The sequence below is a fragment of the Acanthochromis polyacanthus genome, chromosome 15 (assembly GCF_021347895.1).
Source record: "Acanthochromis polyacanthus isolate Apoly-LR-REF ecotype Palm Island chromosome 15, KAUST_Apoly_ChrSc, whole genome shotgun sequence".
Lineage (NCBI taxonomy): Eukaryota > Metazoa > Chordata > Actinopteri > Pomacentridae > Acanthochromis > Acanthochromis polyacanthus.
Genome location: NC_067127.1, coordinates 8,420,880 through 8,448,689, shown reverse-complemented (window position 1 = coordinate 8,448,689; position 27,810 = coordinate 8,420,880). Strand labels below are relative to the sequence as shown.

Genomic DNA, 27,810 nt, shown 5'->3' with positions numbered 1-27,810 from the left:
GTGCCATAACCCCTGTTGACACAAAAGCCTCCAAAAAAATGTTTCAGCACTCCTTCTTTTCTCCACCGTCTTGTTATTTCCGCCTTAATGGAACTATAGTGCACATTTTTCACCGCGGACGACAATGCATAATCTATTAACACCCAGCATGAAAGTGAACATGGAGAGAAAATCTTCAGCGCTTAAAGTGTGTCACCATCTTAGTGTGCTCCCTTGCTGTTTTCACTGTCCGTGCTCAACAGTTCTGTCTGCCAGAGCCTCCCTGCAACGCTCTGCTTGTTTTTTTCTATTCGAATGAAGAAACAGCTGGAGGTTTCAAACACAAAACAAAGTGATGTCTCTGTACAAAAAGCTTTTTAACAGTTAGCTGCTCCTTCAGTATTATCAGCTTAAGAATTCATAGGAGGCTTTGTAGACTGATTGAAAAACATATGCACAATAAATCTCTCTTTCAAATGTGTCTTTCAACTCCTGTAATTACACGACCTCATTAATAGACTGCTTACTTTTCAAAAGTCTGAATCTAATTAGGTCGGTGAAAGGAACAGTTTGTTATGTAAAGTAGACTAGACTTCCTGATCTTAGAAATAATGGTCTGAACGTTAAGCATAACATAGTGTTATTCAATTAAGTAATAATGTTTCTGTCTCTATTGTGATGGGCGCTTTTAAACCTTTAACACATAAAGAAAATTGAAAGCACTCATTGTATATTGTAGTCTCTTGTAATTCTTCTATTGTGTGCTCCCTACAAATACGCTTTTGTTGAGGCTTCCATATGCAGAAAATAGATCAGTTCTATGCACCTCAGGATCTCTCCCAGAAAAAAGGAAACTCCTGATGCTGACGTAAAAGAGCTGCAACATATTTCACGAACTGCGTACAGCTGAAATAAGTGTTGCAGTGTCAATCCCAGCCTTGCAAAGTCTATAAAGACTACAATTAGTGTGCTCAATTAAGTATAAGATTTAAGTCTTGAGTAAAGCCGCTGAAAATCGATTGAGTCCAACAAAAATGTGCCAGAACAAATCAGCGAACTGTGTTGAGATTATGATGCGACTCGTCAGCTCCCAGAACTCCTAAGCCCTCGTTACAAACTATTAAACCTGGGTGTCATACACACGAGAATGGATGATGAATAGCGTCGGACAAAATTGCCAGTGATTTCACGACGACTGCTATGATTTTCTAGTTTGAAAATTTGTAAGCAAAGACCAAAGACGACACCGTGTGCTTGTTGCCTCGATCTAATCAGGTGTAGAAGGAGATAATGTAAATCTCTGAGTGAAGGAGGCAAGTGTCTATCCTCAGCCGTGCACGCTATTTGAAGCGCCTGTTGAGCCCTGCAATATCACAATAAACGAAGCAAGATGTGCTTGGCTGTTGATCCATCAGAATAGTCACACCGATTTCTGTGCTGGAGTGGAAACAAAGAAAGCGTCTGCAGTGGTGTATGGATAGAAATAGATACAATATACATCCGCATCAATCAAAGACAGTCAATCAAAGTACGCAAGACTCAGAATTTCATTAAGGAAAATCAAGGACAGTCACTGATTTAAGTGTTTTGTGGATGGGATCATACAAGGACAAAGACAATAGCACATCAGTTGGTAAAAAAAAACTTCCAGCCTGACTACGGACAAAGTTAATAATTTCCTGTGGAGGGCCATGCAATTAATTCCTGAGCAAGGTGAGTAGTGGAGCACAGTGCTTCCCTTGGACAGCTCCCTCACAGCCTGCAGTCAGGCTGTGAATTGCTTGGAAATTAAGTAATTCAATTAGTCATTTATTGGAATTCCACAAATGATCTCTTTTGAGAGACTGTTATCTACAAGTTCACACGCATCCCTCCAGACATGCACACACAAACACACAGTCCGGGTCATTTCCTGTTTTTGTGTCTAATAAGAACTGCTGTGTTATCACAGTGCTTTGTTGTAGTGGCTCCAGATTCCCCGCTCATATGTAAATGCTCTCATTTGGGTGCATTTACATTCACTGAGCCATTTAACAACTGTATACATTCTGATGCATGAAAGTGCATTAAAAAAATAAGTACATGAATATAATTGTGTAAAATGTTAATAGCTATTAAGGTATTCACTATCGATACATCACATCATTCCCCTGAGGCTGTGTACCTGTCGTAATGCTGATCATTTGAATGCACACAGCAGTGCGTTCCACATAGCAGGGCATCAGGACAGACCTTGGAGCAGATTCCCACTGGCTCAAGATCAGATGTGTGATTCTGGTTGCATTCCAAATTAAAAAGCTGGCGTCTTTTGGACCGACTCTATCTCACTGCTGCTGAAGACTTCACAGAAAAAAAGGCAACATGAATGTGTTCCTACTGGCCCTCTAACAGCAGTGATTTCAATTGTCTGCTGTGATCTACAAAGGATATCAGACCAAATTATCAACCATTTCTACTAAGAAATTTGTCTTTTAGACACAATCTGATGGCTGCAGATGGATGCTTTTTTGCAATTAATCAAGTTGTTTGTACATCTGACTGTTCTCTGTTCCCTGTTCACCGTACTGAAGACCTGTATGGTGAAAATCTACTTTTTTTCATCTTGTTAACATGTTAGAGTGGTATTTTTTATATGCTAGAAATGAGCACAACAAACAGTCAACAAATGGCTGAGTAGTTCAACCTTGATGGATTCAGATTTCTGGGGTTTCAAATCGCAAGGTGGAGTGTCCATATCTTTATTGTTTTTCAGAATTAGAACATGCTTGGCTGAAGTATTCCGGCATTACGATTTGCCAATGTGTAGCATAGAGTAGTTTTACAGTTTCTGAGCAGAGTTTTAGAGGGAGGAGTGGGGTCTATGTCAATCTGCATATTCTAGAGGCAGCAACAACGTACATTTAAGCCATTTTAAGGCAGGGGGACTTCTGCATATGCAATATTGGTACACAGAGTTAAGTTTTTCGGGTTTGAATCAATGACCAGAGAGGCTTTCACACTGAGGCCATTAGGCCATGTCTATAAATAAACCTAAGTTGTTCAAGCATATGATACTGTTTATTTCCCCCTCTTCTTCTTCTTCCATTGATAGTTTAAGTGTTTTCAAACAGCACAAAGTGTACACCAAGACACAGGATGTGGGGGAGTTCATATCCCACAGAGAATAACATACAGCCACCATCCCATCCTGATGGGCTTTGTCCTTCCGGCACTGCTCAAGGGTCAGATTACCCAATGCTTCCTCTATTGTCCATTAGAGCAATGGAGGAACATTCAGACTAGATCAAGCGGAGCGTTTGTTTCATCCTCCTCCCACTGGCCAAAAATAATTAGATCATTACCACTGAAAGTTTTAGGTGGTGCAATGCTCAAGTCGATACTTCTGACTTCAGGTCAGCAATGATAAATCTGCAAGCAAAAATGGCCACATTCTCTCTGACAGTTTGAACGGTCCAGTGGAGGAAAAGCCAGGGGAGAAAGAGGGCTGAAGCTGAAAACTCTTTTGGTCAAGCGTGGGATGTATTCAACGGGGACTGAAATGGGTTCAGAAAATTCCAGGGTTTAAAAAAAATCACCATCTGCTCTTTATTTGAAAAAGAAAAACACAGAAGATGTGGTTCATAAATTGCAGTTTATTGAAAAGGCCTGAAATTGTAGCCTTTGATAGCACATCAGCTCTGAGCAGTTATTTGTGTTTTCACCTTGTTATTTTATAGAACACAATGTGACCCCTGAAAACACTCTCAGCATAAAAAATATAGCTGCCATGGTATAAAAAATGAGACACATGAATCAACTGAGGGAGGAGACATTTGAAAATGGAAAATTAAATAAATAGATCACAAGGAAAATTCTGTGCTCTACTTTGAGGCTAATTATTAGTGAAGGTTATAAAATTCATTAACATCTGTTTTCTTAAAAATTGCTAATTTATCCTGAGCACAGAGCTGTGACCACATTCAGAAATAGGGTTGAGCTGTTTTGTAGCAGTCGTGTCAACTCATGCGCTATTTTTCTCCCCAGTCAGAAACAAAACAAACCCTAGAGTTTAAGAAAATATGGAAGTAAACTGGAGCCAACAGCAAGAACAAGCACAAACAGAGAGTCGGCGAGAAAGAGAGCAAGAGCAATGTTAAACAGGATGGATGGTTCAGAATGGGAAAGGCTTCTTTTAAGTTCAAAGCACCCTGGCACTGGAAGTAATAAACATATCAGGCATTGTTTCCGCAAATCCCTGTTTTGTACAACTGCGGGGTGAAAGAGCAGCAGGATGTTGTGTGGCTGGTTAGTGCTTAAGCAGGGATAGCAGGTAACAGAGTTTGACAGAAAAATGTGTTGTCTTTGAACTTGGAGGGCAAATATGAAGATATTTTCAGCAGAGATATTAAAAGTGACAGATTAACTCTGCACCTGTCACATGGTGATGTTGCAGTGATGTATTTTAAACGGGCAGGAACAGACTGCCCTTCAAATATTCTTAATGAACCATACTCTTGCTTTAATCATATCATCATGTAGCTAAAAAAGCAGGTTGCAGCTAAAGATACCATAAATAGTGAGCAATATATGATCAGATACATGCTGTAAATCTATTTATTCCTTTTCTTCCGCTTATCTTGGGTCAGGTATTAATACAAGCAAGCTAAGTAAAGCCTTCCAGGGGTCTGCTGCCCCAGTAATGTTTTCTAGCTCTTCCTATGGCTTCCAATGGTGTTCCCAGGCCAGATGAGATATATAATCCCTTCAGCAAGTTGCAGTTCCTCTCCAGAGTCTTCCCTTAACTGGAGGGGTCTCAAAAGCCCCAAAGAAAGGTGTCCAGAAGGTGTGCAAATCAGATACCAGAACCACCTTAGCTGCTTCTGACAAGAGCAGTGATTCTACTCCAAACTCCTGACCTTCTCTCTCAGGCTGAGCCCAGCCACCCTACAAAGAGAACCCATTTTCACTGCTTGTATCCACAATCTCGTTCCTTTGCTCGCCACCCAGAACTCATGACCAAAGGTGAAGGTTGGAACGTAGACAGACTGGTAAATCAAGAGCTCTGCCTTCAGGCTCAGCTCAATCTTCACCAAGATTGTCAGGTACAATGTACCTGCTTACTGCTGACACTGCCCCAATTCATCTGTCTATCTAATGCACCATATTCACCCGTGAACAAGGTCAAGGGATACTTAAATTCTTTCTCTTAGGGCAGCAGCCCACTCCCAACTCAGAGGGAGCAATCCATCAGTCACAGTCGGCTGCAAACCGCCCCAGTGTGGGGCTGAAGGTCGCAGTCTGATAATGCCAAAAGGATCCACGTCATTTTCTCGTGCTCACGTGTCCATGAATATCACTAATCAGATCCAACTTGGGAAACTCTAACACCAACCGAGTTTGTGCCGAGAGTAGGATCACATGTGTGGACAAACTTCTATGACCCTTTCGGCAACTCCACAAAGAGCCGGTATACTGTTTCACAACCAAGACAGAATCTTAACTAGCCAAAGATACTGTGAAAAGTCCAGATCAGATGCTGTTTGTGCCCGCTCAAATCACGTGTCAGCGCTGTTATCATAGGTATGGCAGCAGCTGTGCGGTAGAGTTTAAAAAAATAAAAGGTTCAACCACCATGATCTAACCCAGCATCTGCAACAAAACGGCCTGTGTGGTTTCACAGGAGAGCTGCCTTCTGCCCTCTCTGTTGTTGCTGCTACAACCAACTGTTGTATGAGCACAGTCCTGTATTAAATCAAAAAAAAGATGCTTGTTGATTGTTATCAGCCTTCTGGCAACAAATTTGTGCAGCAGTCTGCAGCACAGGGAGGAAGGAGATAACAATTTGTTCACAGTGCTGCAGAAATCCACTAATGCTGATGTTGTAGGAGGAACTGCCGCCAAAATCAACCCTGTAACTGGGCACTTGGGAAATCACATGATTCGTTGTTGTGGTCCTGTCAGCTGTTCTTCCCTCTCTTGAAGCAAGGGATGCAAGATTGACAAGAAAGTTGAATCGAACATCTGCTGACTAACTAGTGTAGCACAACTTTCAGCTGTTTATGGCTGGAGTGTGCTCACATCACCTTCATTTGTAGTGTCTTGTCAAAAAAAAAAAAACACTGCTGTTGCCATTCCTTTTAAAGCGACAAGAGCTGACAGCTTTGTTTATGCACTGCTCTGCAGATCGGATGTGAGGGCACACCAGCTGACGTTAAGCAGTCTTCATAAGCGCACGCCGCTTTTTGCTACGGGAGCAACAAACATTAAAATTGCAGGGGGAATGGTGGGAGGAGTGAGGTGAGAAATGTAAGCAGGCAGACATGAAGAGAGGATAAGAACAAAAAAAGGACAGCAGGGGAGAAAGACGAGGAGGGACACCTGATGCTATGGGAGAGCACTGCTGAACATCATATCACTTTGAGATGAGAACGCTTCACATGTTTTTCAGGTCAACTGGGGCGCCACTGCGTAGGGCTCCCTGCCGTTGCATGATGGAAAATTACACTGCAGTTTCATACAAGTGGCTTGGGAGATGTAAAGACACTAAACAGCGTGTTGTCGACGGGGTACGAAGGACAGCTGGTTTCATCCTTTTTACATCATTTTACCTCGGAGACGGGATTTGGCAAGAACATACTGTAGTGCCATATGTCTAGTTTTAAGAGTCCCTCAGCCTCACACAAGAAGTTACTTTTATTTAGAGTTAGTGTAACACGCGAGGTGAGATATGATGGTTAAATCCACTCGTCTGGAGCCCCTCTTCTATCTGTGTTTTCATTAAGACATTATAATAGGCCTTGTTCCATCCCTGCCACTCTACCACTCATCAAACTCTGATTATGGCTGCTGTGTTGACAAGCCGATTGATAGCCTGAGCAGGGGGCAGTGAAAATGATCATTTTGTATTCATACACCAAATCACAGCCTCGTAATTAGCAGTTAGCGTCTCCGCCATGTGCGCATACTGTAGCATTTCTCTTATGCAGACCAGACTTAATTAGACAGCTTCCACATCAGAATACAGATTAATATGGCATCTGAAGTACTACAATAATGGGACGCTCTCATTTCCCCAGCCTGCTGCTTCATTTCAGCAGTTTGCTGTATCACCACAACATGAGACAGCATTTACAGGGAAACGGAGTCACTGTCACTTCGTCCAAGTGTTGGTGACACAAACGGCAAATGTAAATGTATGGTACAAGCACAGAAAGTACAGAAAATATATTATTTGCCATTCTCACAATCTTAGTTATTTGTGTTAGCATGAAAAGATTTGCTCATTAGCACTAAGGATAGGTCAGGTTGATGATAAATAAATTGGCTTTTCAGCTGTTTGACAACTTCAAATCGTGATTTTTCCCAGTTTCATGGCTATCCATCTAATAGCTGTCAGTGACAGTGATCAAAAGTAGTGTGCTGGTAGCTCCAGAGGAAAATTCAGGCATCACCATGTTTAGAGCTCATTCTCTAGGGACCATAAATGTCTGTAGTTTTTGAGATAATTCAGTCTGGACCAACAGACTGTAACTCTGTAATGCACAGAGCCATGTTCTACACTGTAATTACACACTGAAAATCTCATATCTCTAACTCTTTTTTTTATATCTCAAGCATTATTTTTCTGGCTGTTAAAAGATTACGTGCTGTTTGATGAGTGGAGAACTGTTTAATCTCCTCGGCTGAGGAAATCTTTTCAGAATCCCTTAGATAATGTCCAAAAAGGCTTTGTTGACAAGCTTAGAACAAGCCTCTTTTTCTTAGTTTTGGAAAAGTTGCGAAGATACAGTTAGGATATGCTCCAATTGTATACTGCATGAAAGCTATACACACAAACACTACATACACAAAGTTGCTTGAAAACAGTAATTTGTACTTTGCACACAAAAAAAAAAAAACAATTGAGAATCCCCATGGTAGGAGAGAGTGTGTTTGGAAGAGGCAATCAAAGTTCAAAGGGAGATGAAAGAGATGGATTTTCACGCAGGAGACTCAATAAAAAAAAAAAAAGTCTTCAGCGAGAGAATAGAAATTCAAAATAAGCCCTTATCGCACAGTCCTGCAGACCTTGACTCCAGTGACACTGACCGATAAAAGTGGCCTCTCCAAGCTCCCTCTATTGAAGCTTTGTCATGTATGTTTAGAAGATGGTAGGTTAGTTCACAATAAAGAATGAGAACATTTTGATCAAACCTCAAGGCTACATTATCTTCAGGTCAAAATGCTATTGACAACCACTGGATAGAAGATTTCCTATATTTCTGCAGCAATTGCACATATACAGCTATTTATATTCATTATAATACTGAATGGTGGTGAGGTAGTCCATTGCATTATATCGAACAAGGTTCCTAGTATTTATGGGAATGCATTAGATTTCACAAGTGTACTTAATAAAGTGGCTGGTGAGTGTATACGTGCATGAGCTCCGTGAATGTGCCACTCTAGGGGTGAAGGGAAGGATTTGCCTGTCACTGTAGCAGAGCAGATTACTTGTGCTCTATCTTGTATCCTCAGTCTGAACCTCAGCAAACACAGCTTATCCAGTCACAGCAGGCTCTCAGCATCACTCCCACCAGTGTCCACCACTTACCCAATACACTCACTCACACGTTCACAGCAGCAAGCATCCAATACAGTACCTTTCACAGCCGCGGTAAAGAACCGACTTCCAAACATTTGCATAATATTCAGCTCATATGATGCTTCTGAGCTCACTTTTTCTGCGCCTGCCTTCCTCCTCCTCCTCCTCCTCCTCCTCCTCCTCCTCCTCCTCCTCCTCCGCTGCTCTTATGTCACACACACACACTCTGCCTTCATCGTCTTTCCACATGAGAAACTCTCTGAAGCGGGGTTAGCCACAAAGGGGATAAAGGCTCAGGGATCATTCACAAATTACTCATTAATTCGTGCTACGAGGTGTATTCATCGGCCTCTGTGGAGCGAAAGTGGGGATCAATTCTTATTCTGGGTCTTGTGGAAAAGAGAAACAAAGCCCATCACACGCTAATCAGAGAGACGGAAAAAACAGTGAAAGGAAAAAAGAAGAAAAGAGAGAACAGAAAGTGAAAGGCAGACTGAAAACGAGGGGAAGATGGACAGATTGGTGAAGAGTAACGAAGAGGAATAAGACAGTAAGGGAAGAGGGATAGTGACAAGAGGACAGATTGGGGTCAAAGTTGGTAAAATGTGAGGGGGAGTGATAGTGGGAAGCGTGCATGACTCCGGTCTCATGTTTGGGCATTTTGAATTGATATCTTGCAGCATGTCTCTGTGTGAGAAAGTGCAAGAATGACAGAGAGAGAAAGCGACAAAGGGAACTACTTAGAGGCAGCGAGGGCAAATGAGAAAAGACACTTGCCAGAGAAAGAGCATTTTCACTTGGTGTTCAGGGCAGATGGTGCTTCGAACAGCGTAGGTGACATTATTAGCCTGCAACACACGCATACACACCATTTGCACATAAATGGCACATTAGCTGAATTTATAGTCTGCTTGATAGTAGCATTTCAGATATTAGGCTATTGTATGTGTTTGTAAGCGCATGTAGATGTTTGCGCGCATTCCTGAATTTGGTGCAGATTATATAAATGTCCTGTTTTGGCTTATCTTTTCTGCTCACACTTTTTTTTTTCTCTTTTCACTGCTTCTCATGAATAGAAAAGTATGTAGCTGTAAACCTATAGAGGTTTTGCATCTGACTAATTTTGCGACTTTAAATTGGAAATCAAAAATGCCAGATGCATGGGAGTAAAAATAGTCTCTGCAAGCACTTTTGCAACATTTCATTTTCCGTGTCTCAATATTGCATCAACAATGCCATCAGTCAGGTGAATATGAAGAATAAGGCACACATATTGTTAGTGGTACCTTCAATTCTAAAGGATAAAGTGTGTATATATATATATATATATATATATATATATACACACTTATGTAAAGATGTCTTTGACATTTGAGGTAGCAGCATAGAAGTATGTCATTACACATGTATTTCATTTAATAGGCAGCAACTAGCTTCTCCACGCTTGCTTCTATTTCATTATCCAGCTGATTTCTGTATCCCGACCACATTTAAGTTGACAGATAGAGGCCACCCACTCGATCCTGCCGGTGCTTTTTGACATGTGTGTCATTCCAATTATGGACCCCTCACCTTTTCCCCAGATGACACCTTAATAAACCTCCACTGAGAGCCTCATTAAAGTAATCAGGAGGGCCGACGTGCAGCATACGCGGCTCAGTCTCATGCCAGTGAGGGCACTGCGAGCCACGGTACTAAAGTAAGCACGCATATACAAACACAACACTCAGAGTCTCTCTTCCATTCTATTTTTGAAGTTGCTGAAATTGGGCTCCCTCAGATGCCTTTTCAGTAGAGCGGGTGAGTGTCTGAGCCTCAGCAGTGAGTTATGGTTCATTATTAACCGGCGATTGGCTGCTGTACAGTTATTGTATTGAATGCCGGCTTCATGCTGTGGTCTCGGGGGCAAATCAAACCAAAATCTGTGAGCCTCAACGCTTTACTGTGCTGAGTCTTTTTTCCCAAGATGCTACTTTAACGGCAACAGCAGCAACAATTTGAAGTCTGCATTAGTTAAGTTGCCAGGCAACAATACAGAGCAATGGGCTTGAGCACTCATGTTTCTATAACCCAGTGCATGCTCGATTATCAGATCGCCTTTTTTAATATGCAAATATATCACAATGATTACGAAGCCCAGCTGATGGTTTAAGAGTGTTACCTTCTGTAGGTGTCGCAGGTACAACTTAAGGTATGAGTTGTGGCAAAAGAGGCAGCGCATTGTGCTGCTAATTTGATTTACAAATTGTGTCCTTTCACACCTATGACAGTGAGTCACACTCAGGTGGCCCTGGTGATTACATCCCTAAGCTCTGCTCAAGATGAGCGAGGAGCCCGTCTCCCTTTACTCTGCCTCATTGACCAGTGGGCACAGGAAGCCTCTCCCTAGCCGACTGCACAGCAAGACGATGAGTCCTTCAAACCGTAACAGCTGTCAGAGTCTCAGACAGACACATTAATTCATTTAGCTTCTGTTCTTTAGGGAAATTGTCTGGTTTCGTCAGATGGCAGACTGGTTTGATTTCTTGATTGTGATCAGGTAGTTAATTTGTTGCTTTTTAGCTGCAGAACTAATGCATTATACACTGAGATTCAATTTAAGTGCAAAAACAGATAAAACGGGAGGTCTGATAATGTGTTTTCGAGCAATGTTTTCATAAGGCAGCCTGTGAAGTAGAGTGCAAGGTGACAGCGAGGTGATAAGTTGCCACTAGAAGCTATAAACGGGATTATCGCAGAATAAAATATGCCGTGAAATTAAATGTAAACAGACACCTGTGCCTCTCTCTCACCCAGTGCTGTTTACATTTGATTAGCGACACGTGCAAACAGATCAGTGTCTGGTGAACACACAATCATGTCACCAAAGCGTCACGTGATAAGGAGTCGCAACCCGCAGAGAAACTTGTATGTAGCCACAGTCAGTAAACACTGCTGTTCATTGTTATTCTGAGGTATATCTCAGTAAAAGCAGCAGGAAAAGAAAATGACTGTCAGGAGCGGTTCAGCATGAGCCTCAAAGCACTGCATTGTTCGTTTCTGTCATATTCACACGTTGAAAAAGTGCTTTTAAAGCCTCACTTAAACTTTAAACACGTTTTCTTGGTTTTCTTGGAGAAATCTGTCAAGGGGTTGTGTTTGCGTTGCCTAAAAGCAGGTCAAATAAAATAATTGGGCTCCAATTTAGGTGGAGAGAATGCCAGATCCAGCATGTACTTTTAAATCCCCTGAACACCTCCACCTGAATAAAATTGCCGACAGTGCATCAATGGTTGCATTGAATATGGTAGCCTGTCAAAGGAGCTGTCAATGTAGTGCGAGCAGGGGTTTGGGGCTGACTCACACTGTAACATTAGCTCTCTTCTCACTTTCCTCACTTCTCTTTCTGCCCTCCGTGTATTTTTAGTAAAAGTGTTGAACTATACAGTGAGGACATTCAGCTAGTCTTGCCTGAAAGTTAACAAATAGGAAAAAAAATACATAATTCAGAGTCAATATCAGGATTGCATGCTCCTTCCTGGATAGGATTTCTCTACTTGCAATGCGCTTGTACCTCACGGAGGGTAAAAAATGCAAGGTGCGGAAGGAATGTTTGATAATATTCAAATAAAAATGCAAAGTTGGTAGCATGAAAACAAGGAAGAAGAGACAATAATACATTCTGTTGTCACGATGAAGTTGTCAAACAGAAGAGACGTGTTCAGTTTTCTCATTCTTTTTCCAAACGGGGACTGGCACAAGAGAACAGCCGTGACTTTTACCGTGTAATTAAAAGCATCAAGCCATAAGCAGAAATGTGAAGCAGAGCTGAAATTATTTGTCAAATGCTTAATTAGCTGATCATTGGAGCAGTTTTTGGTACAAATGCACAACAGCCTTTAGTTTCAGCTTATCAGGTGGGAGTTTTGGTTGGTTTCTTTGCCTTCTGTGAATCTAGATTGCTGATTGTGTTTGTGGTTCTGGACCACTGATGGGATGAACTGTGAAGATCGCTCAGTGTTTTCTTACATTTTGTAGATCAAATCACAAATTGATTAACTGTGAAAACAAGTGACAGATTAGTCAATAATGACAAGAAAACATTTTTTAATCTCAAACCTAAAGGTCACTTTTCATAACTCGTGTGAAATCGTTAAACCTGGGCTTGTTCTGGGTAACAACACAAACCCATTTATTGACTAATTTTTAAAAACTGTCCCACTGACAGGAAAATTAATTTAGATTTATAGATTAAACTGCTCAGGTCCTCTTTATAGATTTGTTTTTTGCCCAAGGCTGGGTGTTCAGTGCCATTTAAAACCAATAATCAAATCTCTATTCTCAAGGCTGAGTTTCATGCTTTGCTACACTTCTAACAAGCTTCAACACTCCATTTCTTCCTGCAACATTCTCCTTGAGGACAGCCAGAACCAGCGCCACCTATTCAAATTAGCAAACAGAGTTTCATTACACTGAGTTGACTGACGGCTGCTGTGAAAGAAATCGATGGGGTTTCACTGTCGGGAAAATACTTGATAATAATTGGATGCGATTATATGAGTTATTATCATCATTAGCCACCTGTACGGGTCTTTGCGAATAACCAATCAAAAACTCATCCCATCTCCATGGAAACGTGAGCTTTTGTCTCTATTGCAATCAGTATTTGAAAGTGGACCGATGTCAGTTGAAGCTCGGCGGAAGCGACCGAAATAAAACAAACACTCACTACACCAGCGGCGGCCAAGCAAGCTGCCTCATCATAGCAGCGAGCCCATGCCAGGATCCATTCTGTTTCTGCACCTCTTGTTGTGTCTGATCTCCACTTATCGGGTGCATCAGAAACAAGACTATCCCGAGGTAGTTAAAACAGGGGGGCTGTGATCCTCTCTGAAATATCAATCTAGTCTCCCAGCAGGGGAAAATAACTTACGCACTCTCATATTTAAAGCTATTTCAAAGTGAGAGCAATGAAAGCACCACTTATTCCCATTACTTTTACTTTTTGGTGCTGGAACTAGTGTACATGATCATAGTTTGCTGTCAGTCCTGAGGCAAAAGCGGTAACAACCAGCCTGCCAAGTCCTGCTAAATAAAATGACACAACCACCTGAGCAGTGAACACTTCATTTGCTGGGAAAATGACGTACAATGTTGAGCCCACACAGCTGTGTGTTTGACATGGCATGGCACAGTCAGACATCCTGTCAACGTGGATTAAAAAGTCACAGAGCGTGATGGGCTCCCGCAGACATCGGAACAAAGTCGTCCCCCTTTGGGCTAATGCTTTTAACGTTTGTTTTTATGCAAAGCAAGTCCAGGCCAGGAACAGTTCGGGTGAAAACAGTTGGCAAGGGACACACTAGGACACAAGAGAGAGGAGCAAGAAGGAGAACAGGAGCAGTAAGAGGCAGCCAGAGAGAGCTGATGATGTTCATTGAAGATAAATATGTTAAGTCGACCCTAAGGATTTGAAAATGGAAAATAATTAACCAAACATTTGATATTAGTGTCATATGACCACAATTGAATTGAGGCCCAATTTCCAATTACGTTGCAGTTCTTTCCTCTATCACTGTCAGAGAGGAAACCACAAAGCCCCTCGACAATTATTTCTCTTGCAGATTTGTATCTTCCGTTTTTCTCTTTTCTGTCTCGCTCAAGAGCAATCTCTTCATCATGTCATTGTCACACTTGCTCACTTGTGACCCAGCATGACGAGTCACCTCTGGTGCAATCATCGACTCGGAGCCTCCGTCACCGGGAGAGATTGAAATCTTTCTACCTGTATAATGGTTGACCAGTGTTCAATAAAAACAACACAGATTTTTAGGCTCACTGTCTGGAGATTCAGACTGTTTTTGCCCGTGACTCTTGCAGTCTACCAGGCCAGTGCTGCAATTATCACAGATGAAATGTCTCTTTTATTATTTTTTTAATTAGTTCTGAATTGCGTAAAAATACAATTCCTGATTTTGTTGTGCCAAAGACGTCCACTGATGCTGACATTTCGCCTCATGATAGCGGCAGTTCATAGTTGTGTTTTGCATTTGATTTGCATTATACCAGTTAAACTCTTTACATATCTGACTTCTCTACAGTGTACTGATAAGGGCTACAAGTGATGTCCTTATTGCAATGGGAAAGTAAACAGAAGAAGCACTCAGATCATTTACTTAAGTAAACGCAGCAGCATCTCAATGTAAAACAAGCCTTGAATTTCCATTCCTCTCCAGTACAAAGGTATTAAAACTAAAACGTGCTCACATCTGCAGAAAAAATTGCTCCTGTGACTACAATACAATTATATTAAAGTAAGTAGCGTTTCGCTGCAGAGCCCAGAGAAATGTGGATTTAAACGCTCAGATGGAATCACAAAGTACAGCTGTGGGACGTCTGCGCACACTTTCGTCGTAACACAAGTCCAACCTGCCTAAGTTCAAACAGATTCAAGTGCAAAGTATGTTTTTATAGAATTATATATTTGCGGCGGGATTGAGCCAAATGCCGTTTATCTTATTTTAGCCCTACTTTGCCACAAATCTATTCGTAACGATGTTTGGCTGAGTGGGGCATCCAGGAAATGTCTTGCCAACCCAATAATAGAAAGAGGTGGCTGACAAAAGAGGAAACAATCAATTTTCTTGATTCATTCGTCCTAGTAAAATATTAACCTTTAAATGCCACAGTCTCTGCAGATCCTTCATTCGCTTTCACTCTCTCATTGTTCAGGTTTTGAAAGTATTTCCCTATAACCAATTAGAATTACCACCTCGTGCAAGTGTACTTAAACCAACCAGTCAAGTTGCAGCTCACATCCACGTCTTTCCAGACTTATAATCTATGTATTGAAGACTTTAAAGGAATTTAACAGAAAATTATTGAGTGTATTTTGTGGTGAGATTGGAGCTATCACAATATTAGCATGTATGGTTTCAGTGAATAATTTCCAATGAGAAACCCGCTATTGTCACTAACTACAGATGTTACTGCAAAGAGTAATTCCAAAATGTGGATGCTTCTTCACCCTGGCTGCGCAGAAGATCAATACAATCACCACAGATTCAAGGTGGGCACCTAAGATTAGTGTTACCAGTTCAATATCAGACCAAATGTTAGACGCTGTCTCAATCTCCCCCTTCTGTTCCTGAGTTATGACATTGAATAACAGCCAGAAAATGTTTGTTACAGGTCATTATGCATTATATAGTGAAGCTTACCTTTAACCTTTTGGGTATAAAATGTCAGCACTCCCTCAATTTGTCCTGATAGACATTTGAGTGGAATTATGTAATAATTAGTGTATGAATTTTGATCCTCAAGAAAACTTTTTAAAGGGCACTCGTTGAAATACTTTGAAATTCCAAATTTCAACCCTAGAGTGTTATTGGAGGACATAAGACTTTTGTACTTTTGTGACATTTTTCAAGTTTTTTAAATTTTCGTGTTTAAATTCAAGCTCAATGAAGTTACCATATATGGTAACTGGTACAAACAACATTCCAAGAAATGCATATATCCTCACTTAACACAACGACTCAACCATAAAATGTTTCAGTTCTGTCAACTAACCAAGGTTAGTCTTGACGTTTCAACCGCAAATATGAAAGAGGACTGAGTCGCAAGTCCATCTTTTTCCAACTTCGAAGAAAAGAGAAAGTTTGATATATTGCAGGCCGCTGCTGATTGGTCAAATGTACGATGTAGTGGGATGTAACGTAAAGTGATCTTGGCTGATTGGCTGGGTAAAAACCACATGCTTCTTGACTTCACTGAGAAGCGGAAGCAATGCCATATTTAATGTGTGCGGAAGTTACCAAATATGATCACTTGCCATATAAAGGGCTACGTAACTCAAGATCTTGTTCATGAGCAACAAGGAAATGGACTCTGCGATGGACAGACAGATTCAGGCAGTGTCAATAGTTGTTGTACCGGACTGTTACAGTTAAGAGGGAGCTGATTTACCAACTTACTGATCTCGGTTTACCATTTACTCGATATATTTCAGTCTTTATTCCAACCCTCATGAACTCTGGGTAGTGACGTAAAGAATTAGACGGCAGCTGAAATCTATTTCCTCCACGGGTGGCTTGGATTAGCCTTAGAGATGGGGTGTGGAGCTTGGACATTCGGAGTAGCATTGCTGCTCCTTCGCTTTGAAAGGAGCCAGCTGAGTTTGTTCAGGATGCCTCCTGGGTGACTTCCTTTGAAGATCTTCTGGGCACATCCAAGTAGAAGGAGACCCCTGGGTAGACTCAGAACTCACTGGAAGGATTGCACATCTTATCTGCCTTGGGCTGGAAAGTGTTGCTGTGTAGAGGAACGTCTGGAATATCTTACGTTACCTGCTGCCACTGGGACCAAACCAGAACAAGTAGAAGAAAATGGATGGATTGATTCTTGAATTATGGCCAAAAATATGATTTACCACTGTGACCTCTGACCTTTGGCCTTTAACAACCAAATTCTAATCAGTTCATCCTATAGTCTAAGCGACTGTTTGAGCTGAATTTCCCTCAAAGTGTTTCTGAGATATTTTGCTCAACAGAAAGGGACTACAAACATACAGGCAACTTGAAAATGTAATTAAACTGTCAAATCCTTATTACAGGTTAATTACACTTCTAATGAAACTGCATGTCAGAGCCAAATGCAAGTTATAAAGTTTTAGGCAGGAGTCGAGCAGCAATAATAATTTATATGTTCTATATTTAGTTGGCATAACATCTGTGAATGTCACCTCGATATAAAGATCAGTTACATCGTGTGTACATTGAGTGAGGCCACTTTGTCCGAGGTCAAATCTGTTGTCATTGACAATGGCTCTCTAATCTTTTTACTGCAGCATCACTTGTCACAAACAGCAAAAATTCTCCTTTCACAAATCCTATTAATGTCAAAGTGGACGTTTTGCTGTCATCCCTGTCATCAGAGTTTTCACATTCATTCCATAAACAAAAAAAATTAAAAGAAAAGAAGCCACATGCTGAAACAATACAGCTAAAAAGGAATGAAACATAAAGGACTAAGCAGGCACGCAGCATCATACAAAATAAAATCAATGTGACATGAGTAAATCAAACAGCATCACAAAGTGTTATAGTTTTCAGTTATAGTTCATCACGCTGCAGAAAGCCATCAATAATGCCTTTTCATTTCTTTGTCCCTGATTGCCATGATGAGGCTTTCAAAGGCAGACACATGCCAACCGATTCAACAACATCTTTTTAGAAGGAGAGTTTAGACGTTTTAGAGTCATTGTGCTCCTTCTACCTGCGGTTTTCAGTTGAATGGATTTGTGCGTCTTTAAGATTTTAAGTCTGTGCATGTGTGCTTTTACCTTCCATGACGTAGACCAGCGAGCCCACATCGCCCTCCTTAATGATACAGCTGTCCTTTCCATACTCCACAGGGTACATGCAGTCCACGATCTCCTGGATCTGCGACAGCTCCAGGTTCTTCATGAAGTCATTGTCCAAGATGGCCTCCTTGATCAAATCTTTGGACCTGGAACAAAATGAGGCCATCATTGTACAAGCAGTGACTTGCACAAACACAAATTTGCATGGCATTGGTGTCGCTCTCTTGTAGAAACACACAGACACACACACACACACACACACACACACACATCTGGAACAAAACCGAAGATCAGAATATTCTCTAAGCTCCTGTGAAGGATGACGACCTTTTCAGCACATTGCTTATTTCTAAGGCAATTACAGTCTGTCTCTAACAGCGCAGCAGCTTTTCAAAAAACATATCCTCATTGCAAAGACATCAAGGTGAAACCTTTTTATTCCCACCAAATGCTGGAACAAGTCAATAAATAGTTAAATCCATGCCAAATGGAAACAGATTGTTTCCATTCAGAGCTGCTCTCCTGAAAGCCAGCTCGACCTTCAGACTGCAGAGTCATTAGGGCATTCCATAGGTAAGTATTTTTTGCAATGACTATGCAAGGATGGAACAAAATGTAATTAACTGTACGGCTAACATGCAGTTGTCAAGGTGCAGGAGTTCTCTGCGAGGCCGGGCGAAAAGGAAGAGCAGGGGAAATGAACAGGCTGACAATATTACAAATGAGGACATGTCGAATTAGCTTTTTAAATCCAGGAGCTCACATTTGACGCAGGTGGTGTACCAGAGGAGAGGTATTTGTACATAAAAAGGTGTCCATGTGTTGACAACAGGTCAGCGCAGGCCAGGTGCAGCGAAGTTTGAAACGTCAAAGCGAGCGTCAGCCCGATCCACTCGCACAGAAAGAAGTGTCGAGAGACGGGAGGGAAGTCAGAGGCAGAGCAGATCCTGAACAGTGAGTCAAGATCACTCATTCATTGAAGCGTGTCATCACCGCAGTCTGAGTTGCTCGACTGCGTGCCGGTTGTAACAGAGTGTCAGCTATATGAACAAGGTTAATAATATGTATCAGGGTTAATCCAGCAAGGAGACACCTCCCACTGAGAAGGCAAGCCTTTAAAGCCTAATACATAAAAACAGAAAGCAACAGCTATCCCCTGCTAAGAGGATTCAGAGCCACTACTGAACGGCCTCCTGCCTTTTTTTTGTGCTTGGTACCCTTTCCAGGGAACTGATTTCTTGGTGCATTGTTGACGCAGATCACCTGAAGAGCTTATAGATAAAAGGGCAAATAACCTGGAAGGCATTTATGAAGTAGTACTCCCAGTACACACAGGCCTGTCTGCCCTGCTGCCAGCCAGCAGCAAAGTCCTTCACGAACCACACAACTGCATAAACAAAACTTCAAGCTACAGTATCACCAGTGCCCAGGCTTTTTCTTTTCTTTTTCTTTCTTATGATTTATATGCTGAGCACTGTGTCTGTGTTTTCAAAAAAAGCACAACAAACTCCCCCATATGAGGTAATGTTTTACAGCCAGCATCTTACCTATCTTCACGTTGAACTTTTAAGGTCACAAACGCTTCTCCAATAAACCATGGGTCGCACTATCGAATCTCAGAGAGAAACAATGTCGCTGTTTGAGATGAGAAAACTCCCCAAACTGTGAGATGAGAGATGCCAATCTCCACTGAGAAGCAGCTAAATCCAAAAAAATCCAACCTTCACCGGCAACTACAGATTTCAAGTGCATCATCTTTGCAATGGAATCTTGTTTTGAGTTTCAAACGCTGAAATATCAAAACGGTGGTTCTTATAATTTGTGTTTTGCATTGATTCCACATTCATGAATTTTCAATTGAGGTTCCAAGGACTACAGATCCCTGCTTCTGACATTTGCATTTAAAACTGAGAAACTAAATTACTGAAGACCGACATTAACTAGTTGTCACATTTTATTGGAAAACCCAAAGAATGAGAATTAATTTTTGCCTAAAAGCCCCTGCAAATGCCCTTCTTTAGCAGTCTCATTATGCTAGAATACCCTGTCATTTCATGTCCTCTCATTTGAAAGGGACAAACCAGACTGTGGATAAATAGCATCCGTGCTTTCAGGATTTTATTAAGACTTTTATTGTACTACTCCAACAAATCCACCTGGATAACCCAAAAGGTCCTGGCTAGATATTTGTTTCCTGCCCTTGAGAGTCAAAAAATACAGCAGCTTGAAATTTTAAAATGGATGATTGATGTGTTGCACCTATTTTTAAATTACCAAGCAATCCATGTTGAAGCCTTCTTCGTTTTTCAGCAGGAGGAGAAGATAATTAGGATGTAATGTTGACAGCTCTCGTTACGTTTTGTGTAGTCAACCTTAATAATGGCGGGAAGTGCTGCTGGTGACACTTAAAAATAGGCTTCATTTTATGCAGACCCAGCAGACGCTGCACATAATTGACTAAACTAACAGGAAAGCTGGAAATGCATTATTTTCCCACAGCTGACCTCCAACCCTCTGGAAATGTGCCTTGTTGACCCTGTTTCTCTTACATTTACACCCAGGAGATTTCCAGCCGTTTCAGTCCCTGATAGCAGCCATCGCTGAGCAACATCTTCTGACCAGACCCTTATAAAAACATCTGCCTCCCTCTCCTTTGTGAGGATGATATATTTGCTTTCATCCAGTAGTGAAGTTTGGGCTGAGCAAGTTCAGCCTTCCTTAAAAGGAGAAAATATGCTCTTTTAGGAGGAAAAAAGAAGAGGGGTGGCAGAAAAGTGGGAGAGGCTAACAGAAATAAGAGGCAGACGGATAGATTGCTTATGTGTAAAGAATGTCTATGGGTCTTGTAAAGATGATAAAGTGGGTAAGAATGGAAGAAAAATATAAACATTCGGCCATTTCCAACAGGCACTATGGCTACACTTCAGTAACCAAAACAATGAAACTGTAATGGAGCTCTTTTAGCCCACGATGGCACTTGCATATTTCATTACAATAGGGGAAGAAAGCAAACCTATTTATTCTCAATTGAACAGTAACAAAATTAAACTTTGAAGAGTCACACAACAAAAAATAAATTACTCTGATTTAAATGAATTGCTTTATATCATTAAGAAAGCATTAAATTCGGCAACTAGCTCAAGGAAAAAAATGCCCAAACAAATTGAATAATATAATAATAATACAGTGAAAATAACAAGAAAATAGTTCCCAAATGCACTCGAGTCATTTGCCTTTAATAGTCTGCCTGCTTTTTAGTCTTATTTTTTTCATGTATATGCTTATTAGAAGTGAGACATTACACAAAATGACATTTTTTTCTGCTATGTGAATGGTGTGAAAAGATGCAGCTCCTTAGACAGCTGCTGCTGAAAGGCTTGATGGATGTTCAGACAACCTCTTAGTAAGAATAAGTACATTTTCAGAAGCTTTGAGTTTTCACATGCGGATTACAATTGAAAATCAGTCACCTTTTCTTCGGAGTTGAAGTCTGACAGATCTCAAACTCATTCTTTCCCATCGACTTTGATATCTAACTGCATTGAAACTCCTCAGCGGTCAAGACATCAAAAAAAAAGTCAGAATACAGGACAATCCAGCAGTTTTCTTAAGGATTAACTGGATAAAACAGGTAAAGCTAATGGATTGGTGCATGGATATTTCACAGATACTCTTATCTTCAAGTCAGCTAAGAGTCTCTGGGAAAATCTCTTAATGGAAATGGCACACATAATAAAAGACCAAGGATGATTATCATAATGAAATGGTCACTCTAGAGTGTTTTCTGCATCTGCCATTTCAAGCTGGCCTCTATGATCCCCCATTCATTTGCAAAAGTGAGACGCAAAAAACACAAGAAAAGCGCCCGCTTTCTGTTTTTTCCTCCAACACACATGGCTGACAGGTATAAACAAAGACTAATGGCCTTTTGCAGCTCAAATAAAGAAACCCCTCTCCTCTTTTTTGAATCTGCTTTGATAAAATCCTTGGAGCTTTGTTTGTTTGTGTGTCAGCAGAATAATGACATTCATATCGCACACATCTGATCTCAGTGCCAAATCTGAAGGGTTTCCTTGCCTCTTAGGCTCAAACCACCAGCATGGGGAGTAGAAATTGGTCCCTTAAGGCCATATTTAAGTAGATAATACCCTGGCAATTTAAATTTAAACACTCTATTTTTTGCTCACGTTAAGTGGCTTGAGTGTCCCACTAAGCCAGATTTGAAAATGTATTACCCACATTCAGTGTATGCACTTTTCAATGCACTTGTGGAATGAATGGAATTAATGTTCCAGCCAATGTTGAATCGACATAATTCAACCTTTAAGTTCAAACCAGCTGGATTACTTCACAAAACAAGGTTATTTTAGTGCCAGTTCGAGATGTTCTTATCGCAGACCAAGTTGAGCAGGAGAGAGTGTTTGCTTGAGTTTGCAAAGAGGAGAGAAAGAGAGAGAGAAACAGAAAGACTGGGTCTAGACCAGTCATAAGGTAAACATGCACAGAGAGCCTGTAAAGACTGTCTGTCACAGAACCACAGCTTGTATAAAATAGGAACTGCTACATTACACAGATCTACCACCAACAGCTCTCTAAACCCTGTCACTGGATGGCATTTCATTTCTCTCTCAGGTAAGCCAGTGATCAGGCTTATTGATACACAGCCTTTGATCACTGTGGCAACTGATAATCCTATTGATGACTGCCACTGTTGACAGCTTCTTTATTTTCTCTCGGATTTCTCATGGTTGAGGATATTGTGTCACATTTCATTCAGTCTGTGTGCGTGCGTGTGCGTGTGCGTGTGCGTGCGTGTGTGTGTGTGAGAGAGAGAGAGAGAGAGAGAGCATTTCCTCCTCATCCCTGTGCGCTACAGGTGAAGTACCTGCTGCGCCACATGCATCATTACGCACAGGAATTAGACAGGTGACAAAGGGTGATTGAGCTCAGCCTGGAGCAACAGCTAATGCAAAATGATCGACATCAAAAGTAAATATGAATCTTGACCTACTGTGGGCTTTTGGGGTAGAAAGGTAGGGTGACATGGCTAAGATCCTGGATGTCGAAGGCAGTGGGTTCGGCCGAGATTGCCTGCCTCTTCGTCCGCTGCTGCTCGTGCAGCTCATTCTGCTTGTGGACCTGCTGGGTTGCCGGTTTGATCACGGATCGGTATTTGTCCAGCTCGTTCTGTAACCTCTGTATAAGCTCATCCTTCTGGTCGAGCTCCAGTTCCAGTTCGTCGATGAGCGCGTCCCTCTGGCGCAGCTCCTCGATCTTCTCCTGGAGCGCGTACTGGAGGTCGCGCAAGGTTCCCATGTCAATTGGCGGCGACGAGCGACTTCCCAATAAAGTTTATCGAAAGGTGTGCAGTCGAATCTTTGTCCTCTCTCCTCTACCACGCCGCTCACAAACTTTATCCGGCATGAACAGCTCCGGAGGATGCAGCCCCTTTCTCTCCTGAGGGGGGATTCTCCGCCGCCACGAGGGGGGATGTTGGAGATTTTAGGAGAAGGTATGTTGACGCGACTGCCAAGGTGAGCTCATAAAGCGTCTCAGCTACAATCACGCAAAGTTTACACTGTCTTTGTCGCTCTCTCGCTCTCTCTCTCCCTCTCTTCCTCCCTCCCTCGGCGGAGTGACAGCGGAGGACCGTCCTCCCCGAGTGCGTCAGGCTACGACCCGGAGAGAGCGCACTGCGAGAAGGGCGCCTACAGGAATCTGTGGCACAGTGCAGTCTGCCACTCCACAGAGAGCCGCGCTCGTCTCACATGAATAATGGAGTCAGTGAGAAAGCCACTGCTCGGAGAGTCATGTCATTATACCTCAGTAACTCGCCCCGAGGCTGCTCAGTTACAAATAGATGAGCACCGGAGCCTTAATGGAAGTTGAAGGTGATGGAAAACTTAATGAACCTTCATGCAAAAATAAACAAAGCAGTTTCCTGTTATGGAAGAGGGGTCATATGCGCATATTATGCTGGACTGCTTGTGAGTTTTGTCAACATGGAAAAAAGTGCAAATATTAGAAAGTATTGTCTCCAATATTTGAACCCCACTAAACCTTTAGGGCACATAATGTCTGACACACTGGAGGCAAATAATTCAACTTTTCACCAGTCCATGTCTGACAGCTATTAATTTTGTGCCAGATTCCAAACTGGAGCAAGTAAAAAAGGTGCCAAAGGCAAAGTGTTATTATCTGAAAGAGTGCCAAACAAGCAGCAGTAGCAGCAGACATGAAAATGGCAAAGATAGCGAGGCTCACATCTCCCCACAGCAGCTCCACATTCCCAATCTAATATGGTACTGTGTGCACTCTCAGGACCACTGGTGTCTGTCTACATTATCCCAATGAGTCATCTGAAGCTCAGCGAACAGCATTTGGCCTCATGCGCTCTGGATGCATTCAGAGGAGCACCAACTGCCAAGGACAGTCTGACAGAATGAGCAGCTACTGGGGCTAAAACTGCAGTCACTGTGCCAAGAGGGCAGGACAGTAAGGACCAAAAAGAAGTGGTTCCCTAGCCTATGAGGATGGGTGCGTTTGGTGTGGTGGTATGACATCTTCTTCCTGTCAAGAAGCATGCAAAAAATAAGCCTGGATGGAGAAAGATGGTCTAATAAAAGATCACAGCTGCCCTCTTGTGGTGTGTGAAAGGATGAACTCTCAGGGAAGCAACAAGAAGATGGCATGAAGGCAAAAAAAAAAAAGAAAGAAAGATTAGGGACATTAAATGATCTTGTATTGGTAATATTGCATTAGTGGATCATCAGTGCAACCTCATTAAGAAACAGGGTATTTTTGATGTATGTAGTTAATTAGGTGGTTTAGAATATCAGTGAAAGCAAAAACACTTAGGCCTGTGATGAAACAAGGTTGGAAATGGAGGTTTCCATGGACCAAATGTGAGAATCTGCAAAAACAAAAACACATCAGCTGCAAAGCACAGTGTCAAACCTGCTTCCAGACATCACAGAAGCAAAGACTGTGGCTAGATGTCAGCTGTGAAACTTTAAATGAGAGAAAGCAACTGTGAGGAACATCTGTTCAACAATCAGCAGAGCTAACTGTCTGTTTAAGTCATTAAAATAAATGCCTCATATATTTTTCCCATACGATTTGTCTTCTTGTGCTCTTCTCTAAATACAAACACCCATTTTTTTTTAATGATGCCAAATCAGCCTTTTCCTCCTCTGAGCTAATTAAAAGCAAATTTGCTTTTATCTTTGTCTGGGGAAAGGTGGCAGGGGCACAGAGCTTGGGCAGCAGCAAAGTTTACTTCATATCAGGAAACTGCAGGTGCCTGGAGATGTCAGGCAGCGTCCCTGCATCCTCCCCATCATCAAACAGGCCCTCCCACTGTCCTTCAAAGCACCTCTGCGCTTTAAATTTCACCTCTCTAGCCATCCAGCTCAGCCCTTTTCCTATGCGGATCAATAGAAACAGGATCCGTTGCTCCATGCTGCGGTAATCCGAGGAGCAGGGTGGGCCGCCGCCTGGTGCCACGTCCTGACTCTAATGGGGGGTCACATCGTCCCCGACCCCGCGGCGGCCCAGCGGGCACGGCGGCTCAGGTGGACGCCCTGCCCTCCAGGCACCGGTGGCAATCACCTCACCAGTGCTCTGCGCAAATGCAAACAGGTTCACTTCCATTTTTATTGCCCTGAGCATGTCCACTGTCCACTGAGTCCCCATTCAGACACTCTCCATCCATCACCAGTGCGTAATTTGACCATTTTCAGAGTAGAACCTGCTTCTATGGAAAGCTTGACAATATGATTAGTCTGCTTGATTACTTTCATCTTCAGTATAAGATTGTTTGTGATTACTGCTCAATGAACTAGACCCATTCATGGTTTCCACAGCACTCAGTGTTTTTTTTTCTATTGATTCTTGCCTCAGGACTCTTTGTGTTCATCTAAAGGTACACAGTGAGCATCAGCTAATGATCCCAAATGAGGACTTTCCCTGTCTGCCACATACTAATGCAAATGAAGATTGGAAACTGTCTCGCCATCCTAATAAAATTAACCCCATTGTCTGTTGCACTAAGTGAGTCAACAGAGTGTGCTTATGTGTGTGTGACATGAGTATAACAAGTCATTTATCTTGGTGGGACTTTGGTAATGGAGACAGACGGGAATAAATTAAAGGTACAGAGAGTTTGTCCAACTTTTTTTCCTCTTGTGCATAAACACAACTAAACAAACTGAACAGTGGTAACTATTCAAGTGCAAGGCCTATCATGAAACCCCTAAAAATAAGGATAACTACACTGTGAACCCCAAAAAGAGCAAGGCAAGGTGATGAAGGAAGCATATGGTCAAACAAAGCGTTTTCTAATGGAGTATTAAATATCCTCAGACATGCACTTCGGGTCCTCAGCGTCCAGCTACTAAAAGCCAATAATGCATCGCACTTCCTCCTGTCTGTGTCCTGTGGGACTGCCATGATGGATCTGATCAATTAGGAGCTCTTTTCTGGAGCTCGTCTTGGATCTGCGTCATCGGCCCCCAAGAATGAAAGTGCTCGTCCATTCATGGCAACAACAAAAAAACAACCTCTCAGTGTTTCATTTAGAGGGAAAAGACTCGGAGAAAAGATGGGAAATATGAGGAAATATGCTACATAGAGAGGGGGCACTGAAGAGCCACGAGTTTGCAACACATGCACATTCATTTTTATATTCCTCTAGAAAAACAAACAAGAGTTGTGCGTCTTAATAACCGAAATGTTCATGGAAACATCTCCTCATCCTGTCAGTAAAAAGAAAAGCACTCAGAACAACAGACACATGGGCGTAGTAGAGGAATAAAGTACAACCGCCTGCTCAAAGTGTCTTACCAGTCGGACTTGGCATATTTCCGAAACGACTGCCTTGACAGGTCCTGGTGCGTCTGGGGCTCCGCGGAGATGCCCTGCGCCCTGCGGGTCCTAGGTCCAATAAGTTGAGCGCTGGGCAGAACAGACTGACATTTGTGCAATTTTCTCTTCAGTTCTTGGATCTCGTCTTCGCGGTCCGCAAGCCGCCTCTCCAACTCCCGTATTCTCTCCTCCTTTAGCAGCAGGATCTTGGCAAAGTCGTCCTCCAGGTCACTCATGTTGAATTCTTGCGTCTAAACTTTGCTGCGATTTTCTCCTCGATGCGTGTTTGTTTTCTTGTCTTTTTTTTTTTACACTCCTAAAACCGCGGTCACAAAATTTTCCTCTCTTCCCCCCACCTCTGATTCACACTTCTCTGAAATACGGGCAGTGTGATGATGCTCCGTGAGTCCCCTTCACTGCCCACTTGTTTATTTCAGTAGCCGGCGTTTAGGAGCCGAGGAGCGGACGGTTTGGTGGAGCAGCGCTGCGCTACAGTCCGCCGAGCCTCCGGGGAGCCGCTGATGATCCTTCATTGAGAAACCAATTACAGCAGCTCTTCCTCTCACAGGCCATCAAAACTGGGCACTGAAGAGTCGAGACAACTCCTGTAGTTCACCGCCTCTCACGCTGCAAAACACAGCACAGAGGAAGCCCACAGAGCTGCTGCTGCTGCTGCTGTCAAATATTTGTTTACCATCTATCTGCTCAACCCCGACCACCCTCTAAGCGACAAAAACGCACACATCACCTCCCTGACCTAACCAATTGCACACAAAAAATCAATTGTCCCGCACTAGCTTCACAGGGCAGTGGATTACAGCTTGTTTGCAACGGTCAGATTTTTTTAATGAAGTGAAATCAGTCCTCTCTGTAAGGCAAATGGCACTTATATTCCCTTATAGCTTCTGTGATTGCACTTGAACATCACTGGAGATTTCTGTGAATGATTTTTGTCTTTACCAAGTTTACAAAACTCATTTAACAACCAAAATACTGCCAAAAAAAATCATAAATTAGATTGTCTGTCTGAAAGTACCAACAAAATTGATGCACCACTGTC

At 42.2% G+C, this 27,810-nt stretch overlaps 1 protein-coding gene across 2 annotated transcripts in view; it reads right to left on the bottom strand.

Annotated features, from left to right (window-relative positions):
- Nucleotides 1-27,403, bottom strand: part of LOC110945454 (protein kinase cGMP-dependent 1) — an 84,508-nt gene extending 57,105 nt beyond the window's left edge. Inside the window, exons 1-2 of one of the 2 annotated variants that reach the window (XM_022187048.2) lie at nucleotides 26,730-27,403; nucleotides 17,865-18,031 (exon numbers count right to left, since the gene is read on the bottom strand). In XM_022187048.2, coding sequence (XP_022042740.1) covers nucleotides 17,865-18,031; nucleotides 26,730-26,986 — 424 coding nt within the window. In that variant the 5' untranslated portion in view covers nucleotides 26,987-27,403. Of the gene's footprint in view, nucleotides 1-17,864; nucleotides 18,032-22,896; nucleotides 23,649-26,729 lie in introns of those variants that run through there. The other variant, XM_022187041.2, reaches the window with a different exon arrangement.
- Between the last annotated feature and the right edge of the window lie 407 nt (nucleotides 27,404-27,810).